Below are 7,168 nucleotides of genomic sequence, written 5' to 3'. Positions count from 1 at the left end.
TCCGGGACACAGCTGAGAAGCGCAGGCGTGTGGCCTCCCTGCAGGCCTAGTTCTGCCCAGGGAAGGGCGGAAGCGAGGTGTCAGCAGACAGTGTACGCATGCGCGCCAGTACATAGCGCAGGTTGGGTGGGGGCGGGGAAGGGAGTGGGTTCTCAGCCGGCGCATGCGCTGAAGTCTTACTGAGGCCAGTGCCCTGGCGGTTTCCGGGCGCCAATGAGAGCTGAAGGATATTTTAAATAACAATAATAACAATAATAATAACAATAATAACAATAATAACAATAAAGACAAGCCCTTGGGGAACATACCCGGGGCAGCAAGCACACGAGCCATATGGGAGCAGAGCTTAGGGATATGGTTTAGTGGAGGACTTGTTAGTGTTAGGTCAGAGGTTGGACTCGATGATCTTGAGGTCTCTTCCAACCTAGAAATTCTGTGATTCTGTGATTCTGTGAAGTGCCCAAAGACTCAGCCTACCGGAGCCATGCCTTGGTGTAGCTGAAGTGACACAAACACACTTGGCAGAAGGCAGGGGCTTCACTTCCTGCGTGCCCCTCTGCTGCTGCAGCAGCCCCTTAGTATCAGCTGTCAGAGCACCCCTGCTTGGGTGTGACAGGGAAGCTGGAATGAGTAAAACTGCAGAAAGACTTGGCAGGAAACTCCTCTTTCTGGCCTCTTGAAAAGTTGCTTTTTTTTTTTTTCTTTTTTTTTTTTTTTCCCTTCTCAAAACTAAAAGAAGCTGTCTTGTTTTGCTCTCATTTTTCTCATTTTTGCTCTCTCCATCATTGTGGTTCTTTCTCTTTTTCCAGAGGGAAGAAAAATGTAATCTAAAGAAGCCCAACCCCGAGACCTAGACATTTAATCACAACTGTTAAAAGCTAAATTGACTAAACTAAACTACTAAACTAAACTCTTGCAAGGTTAGCAATAGAGAGCACAGGTTTCTTTACCAGTCCAACCTGAAATTACCATGTTACAGCCTATTCATCCTCCTTTCTCCCAAGAATCCCCCTTTCCTCGTCATGAATTCCTTTGATAAGAAGACTGCCCGTTTCCTTATTTCAAGTGCCCCAACACAAAGCCCATCAAAGACCTGAAGAAATGATAGAAGTGAGCAGGAAGACCAGCAGCAGATATCTCCAGCACCTATGCAGTCTGTGCCACCTCACAACCAAAGACACAAGCTATGATACTACTCCTGCCCTATCGACTCCTCAGCCACAAGTGACTTCACAAGCACCGGCTCAAGCCATGTGCATATGTTTTGGTTTAGGTATCGTTTTGGCTTATTCTTTTTATTATTTCTAGAATGCTCTGTAGTTGTTAAAGAATGTATCTCCTTGTAGCCTAGCTCCCGTGGTCATCACCCCTTGTTATGACGGGAAGGTAATAATGAAGTTTGTTGAGGTTGTGTTTCTGGTGATTCGAATACTTAAAGTCCAATAGTCTGGTGGCCCAAGTACAAATAAAATTGTAGTTGTAACTAGAGGCAAGTGCTGATATTTGTCATCTGTAACAAGAATCATAGAATCATTAGTGTTGGTAAAGACCTCCAAGATCATCTGGTCCAAACATCCCCCTACCACCAATATCACCCACTAAGCCATGTCCCTAAGCACCATGTCCAACCTTTCCTTAAACACCCACAGGGATGGTGACTCCACCATCTCCCTGGGCAACCCGTTACAGTACCTGACTACTCTTTCTGACAGGAAATGTCTCCTCATTTCCAACCTAAACCTCCCCTAGAGCAACTTGAGGCCATTCCCTGTACTATCATTAGCTAACTGAGAGAAGAGGCTGACCCTCAGCTCTACAACACATCCCTTCAGGTAACTGTAGAGAGCAATATGGTCTCCTCTGGGATCCTCTTCTCCAGACTAAACAACCCCAGTTCCCTCAGCTGCTCCTCACAGGACTTGTGTTCCAGACGCTTCACCAGCTTCATAGCCCTTCTCTGGACATGCTCCAGGGCCTCGATGTCCTTCTTGTAGTGAGGGGCCCAAACCTGAACACAGTACTTGAAGTGCAGCCTAACCACAGCTGAGTACAATGGGACGATCACCTCCCTGGTACTGCTGGCTGCACTATTCCTGATACAAGCCAGGAAGCCATTGGTCACCTTGACCATCTGGGCACACTGCTGGCTTACATTCAGGCGAGCATTGACCAGCACACCCAGATCCTTTTCCTCTGCACAGCTTTCCAGCCATTCTGCTCCGAGTCTGTAGCATTGCATGGGGTTGTTGTGACCAAAGTGCAGGACCTAGCACTTAGACTTGTTGAAACTCACCCACTGGCCTCTGCCCATCAATCCACCCTGCCCAGGTCCCTCTGCAGGGCCTTCCTACCCTCTGGAAGAATGACATTTCTCCCCCAACTTGGTGTCATCTGCAAAATTACTGAGGGTGCACTCAATGCACCCTCAAAATTGTCTAAACTCAAAAACTCAAAAAGACTCAAAATTGTCTAAACGAATTAAGATATTGAAGAGGAGGGGCTCCAATGATGACCCCTGGGGAACACCACTGGTGACCAGTCACCAGATGGATTTCACTCCATTCACCACCACTCTCTGGGCCTGATCAGTTTTTAACCCAGCAAAGAGTGTACCTGTCCAAGCCATGGAAGGAGATGAGGTTGGTGAGGCAGCACTTGCCTTTCATGAATACATGCTGATTCGGCCTGATCCCCTGGTTGTCGCACATATGCCGTGGGATTGCATTCAAGATGACCTGTTCCACTACCCTTCCTGGCACCGATGTCAGGGTGACAGGCCTGTAATTTTAAGGTCCTCTTTAAGAACCTTATTTTACATGGGCATCGCATTAGCAAGTCTCCAGTCATCTGGGACCTCTCCAGATGACCATGTCTGCTGATAGATGATGGGAAGTGTCCCAGCAATCACATCCACCAACTCCCTCAAGCACCCTCAGATGGATCCCATCTGGCGCCATGGACTTGTGACAGTCCAGGTGGAGCAGCAGGTCTCTAACTGCTTAAAAAGGCAGGGATCTCCTGGGAAGAGTCCAGCGGAGGTTCACAAAGGTGATATGGGGCCTGGAGCATCTTCCCTATGAGGAAAGGCTGAGAGACAAAGGTCTGTTTAGCCTGGGGAAAAGAAGACTGAGAGGGGTCTTAATAATGTTTACAAATATCTTAAGCGTGGGAGGCAGAGGGATTTGGGCAACCTCTGTTCAGTGGTTTTGAGGACAGGACAAGGGGCAATGGCCACAAAATGGTCACAGGAAGGTCTGCAACAATACACGAAAGAACTTCTTCACGGTGAGGGTGATGGAGCACTGGAACAGGCTGCCCAGGGAGGTTGTGGAGTCTCCTTCTTGGAGATATTCAAGGCCCATCTGGACACCTACCTGGGCAGCCTGCTCTAGGGAACCTGCTTTGGCAGGCTGGTTGGACCCAATGATCTCTTGAGGTCCCTTCCAACTCCTACAATTCTGTGATTCTGTGATTCTCTGTGATTCTGTAATCGTTTCCAACTGAACCATGGGGTGGGAGGGGAGGGGAGTTCGTCTACTCCTCGTCCCGGACTTCTAGGTCAGGAGGCTTAATACCCCAAAGATAAGTGGTCTGACTACAGAAGTCCTTCTCTGTTAGTAAACAGTAGGTCAAGCTGGGCATCAGCTCTGTGAGGCTCACTAGCCACCTGAGTCAGGAAGCTATCTTCCACGCACTCCAGGAACCTTCTAGACTGCTTCCTCAGGGCTGTATTGTATTTCCAGTATACGTCCGCAGAGTTAAAGTCCCTCATGAGAACAACTGCTGGTGATTGCGCGACATCTGCCAGCTGCTTATAGAACACCTCATCTGTCTCTTCATCCTTGTTTGGCTGTCTATAACAGACCCCCAGCAGGATGTCTGCCCTGTTAGCCATCCCTTTATCCTTATCCATAGAAGTAATAAACAAAGAAAAAGAAGAGATGTCAAAGTCAGTAAAGATAACCAAATCCACTGGCTAAGAAATGTAAAGACAGTAAACAAGCTTTACAGGAGAAATTACTGATGTTACCAGTCCAAAAGGATTCAGCTCTTGTTAGGGCAAACATAAATCTACCTTCTCACCTAGCTGTATTTAAAGAACCAAACAGGAAAAATATCTCAAAAAACAAATAAACAAACAAAAAAGCACCATCCCCACCTCCACCACTAAAAACAAAACAACAACAACAACATAAAAAAAAACAACCAAACAAACAAAAAACCAACAACCCTCAAACATACAAACAACACACAGTGTTAACTTGTCTATATGTTACATCACAGTGGTTGTTACACATTGTTATGATCTCTTTATCAGCGAGTGCAGAGAAAGAGCACGGGGTAGTGGCTTTAAAGCAAAAGAGGGTAGGTTTAGATTAGATATAAGGAAGAAATTCTTCTGCCCTACACTGGGCAGCTGGGAGCGAATTTGGTTGTTAGCCAAGGCTAACCCACCAGAATCGACTGGAAAGAATGCACAGGCAAAACCAAGTGCAGGTACTGGTGGACTAGAAGACCCTGCCTGTGTTGGAATGTCTGGGCTTCTGATAGAAAAAGGTACTATGTAACATTTATAAAGCATAAACCATTTGAATTCAGAGTCTTTAATTCATTTGCACAATGCTGATGCATCTGGGCAACAATTCAGTCACTTGGAAGGTCTACTCCAGCTCTCATGGGTGCCTCCGGGAGCTAGAAAATGCCTTTGACATGCTCTCCTTCAACGCTCGTTTGACTTGATTGTTCCTGAGTGAATAGATGTATGGGTTAAGCATCTGAGTCACCACGGAGAAGAAGAAAGAAAGAACTTTGTCAGAGTTCTGCCCACCCCGTTGTGCTGTGCGGTTATACCTATAAATAGACATGCTGTAAAATACAGTCACCACCACAAGGTGAGCTGAGCAAGTGGAAAATGTTTTCTTCCTTCCTGAGGAAGATGGCATATGTAGGATGGTGATAATAATGCAACCATATGAAATGACAGTTATTGTTAAGGTACCTGGCACAATGATAATCGATAGGATAAACAGCAGTCCTTCGATGAACCACGTGTCTGTGCAGGACAGCTGCAACAACTGTGAAGCATCACAGTAAAAGTGGTTCAGGACATTGGGACCACAGAAAGGCAACTGGAGAAACATAATTGCAGGAGAAAGCATCAGGAGAAAACTCACTGCCCAGCAAGCCAGGACCAGTTGGAAGCAAAATCTGTTGTTCATAATAGTCGTGTAGTGCAAGGGGCGGCAAATGGCAACATACCGATCAAAGGACATTGCCGCCACGTGGAAAAAAGTGCAGGTACCCAAGCAAAAGAAAAGCAGCATCTGAAGAAAGCAACCAGGCAGGGAAATTATTTTCCTCTCTGTCAGAAGGCTGTAGAGGGTGCTAGGAATGAATGTGGAGGTGAATGTGATTTCCAAAATGGCAAAATTCCTGAGGAAGAAGTACATTGGAGTCTGAAGAAAATGGTCCACTAGAGTGATGCTGATGACAGTAATGTTTCCAAACAGGATCAAGAAGTAGGCAATCACCAGAATCAGAAAGAGGATGATCTCCAAATGGCGGCTGTTGGTCAGCCCCAAGAGGACAAATTCCACTACTGTTGTGTGGTTCATTGAATCTTCATTGCTAGCGGAACAAGAAAAGACCTGTTTTGAGAACTAGTGGAAAACAACAGGACACAAGTCAATATGGTTTTGTTAACATATAAGGGAGATACCAGTAAGTAACCCCCTGGGAGAGACTGGAGCAGCCGCAGTAACTACATTTAAACAATCTTTTTCAGGTAGATAAGGTCCCAAGCACCATTTGCAATGCCTAGTCCTCATTCCAGTTCAGGCAACCCATATGGGTCCCCTCTCAGGACAGTTGAGAAGGCTACATGTGCAGGAACTGTTTTCGACCTTGGGACTATGAATGTTTGAATGGTAATGACAGTGTTTATTCCCCATCAACAGTAGACAGAGACTGAAGTAGATTAGACACAGTAGTGATGGATAAAGTAGTATTGCAGAAAATGAACTTGCTGCAGTTTAAAGGAGCTAAAACGACAAAGAGAGAGGGAAAGAGACTTTACAAAGAAAAGGCTGGATAGATGGGAGCAGTGCTCCAAAGACAGGTTTGTAGAGCTGGTTACCACCGAGCAAAGGGAAAATGCACCAAGGAATGGATGGATACCACACTAAGCAAAAGTAAAAGAGGGAGAAAGGGGAAAGTACAGGAAGAAATTCTGTTTACTTTTCATTTAACCTCAGCACTATAGCTCCAGTGGATCAACTCTGATGCTGATGGTTTCTTCTTTGTGGCACCTGTCTCCAAGTATCCTGCCACTACACCATCCTGCCCTAAACTCAGACAGGTACTTTGTCCAATGCACTGTGTCTAATGCACTACTGTACTATATTACTGGAGCAGTCACCACTGTGGTTACCATTACTCTGTGGAAGTGAAGGGGAGGCTCAAAACCTTGGACGATGCCCTTCAACTCAACCACGCTGTTTTCTTGCAGGCTTACCAGATACTATCTATGGCATTTCAGCTGCACTCTCCCTCCCTTCTCTCCCAGATACCAAGCCTGTTAGCCCTAAAAAGAGATGTGGAGCTAGTTTTGCACTCAGATCTCCCAGATTTTATCTTGTGTCTTTGAATCTGGTTTCACACTCATTTCAGACTCACTTCAGCTATTTCTGAATGATTGAAAGGAGTACCAACATGAGTTTCCAGGGAAGGCAAGCACATCTTAGACAACACATAGCCCATACCAAACTTGCCATCTGATTTTCTCTTTTCAAGTGCAACTTACAAAATATTCAAGAAAACGGTAAATCTGAGTCAGAACACTATGACTATCCTGATCACACTACTCCCATCAGTTCTTTCTCCTTTGGTGCACTTGGTGTCAGCAAAACATGGGCGTTTATTAGGTGCATCTCATGGCTGTTTCTCCAAACAAACAAAAAAAGACACAAAACACACACACAGACAAAATTAAAAAAAAAAACACACATGCAAATAGAACACCCTCTTCCCCCACATTATCACATAAAGTACAGGACATCCTTTTTTAATACCACAGATGGACAGACATTATCTGGAAGCTGAGCTTGGTCCCTTAAAACCAGAGACTCCCTCAGTAACATCTTAAAGCTTTTACTTGACTTTTAAAAAT

At 45.5% G+C, this 7,168-nt stretch overlaps 1 protein-coding gene across 1 annotated transcript; it reads right to left on the bottom strand.

Annotated features, from left to right (window-relative positions):
* Positions 1-4,673: 4,673 nt before the first annotated feature.
* LOC137844373 (olfactory receptor 6E1-like) lies at positions 4,674-5,615 on the bottom strand. The gene has a single exon (XM_068660709.1). The coding sequence runs from the start codon at positions 5,613-5,615 to the stop codon at positions 4,674-4,676; it is 942 nt and encodes a 313-aa protein (XP_068516810.1).
* Positions 5,616-7,168: the final 1,553 nt, after the last annotated feature.

This window comes from Anas acuta, chromosome 25 (assembly GCF_963932015.1).
Source record: "Anas acuta chromosome 25, bAnaAcu1.1, whole genome shotgun sequence".
Lineage (NCBI taxonomy): Eukaryota > Metazoa > Chordata > Aves > Anseriformes > Anatidae > Anas > Anas acuta.
Note: the sequence above shows the minus strand (reverse complement) of the source record. Positions and strands in the feature narration are given on the sequence as shown.

Bases quoted from the DNA above. Each gene is read 5' to 3' on its own strand.
- LOC137844373 (XM_068660709.1), bottom strand. From the start codon at position 5,615: ATGAACCACACAACAGTAGTGGAATTTGTCCTCTTGGGGCTGACCAAC.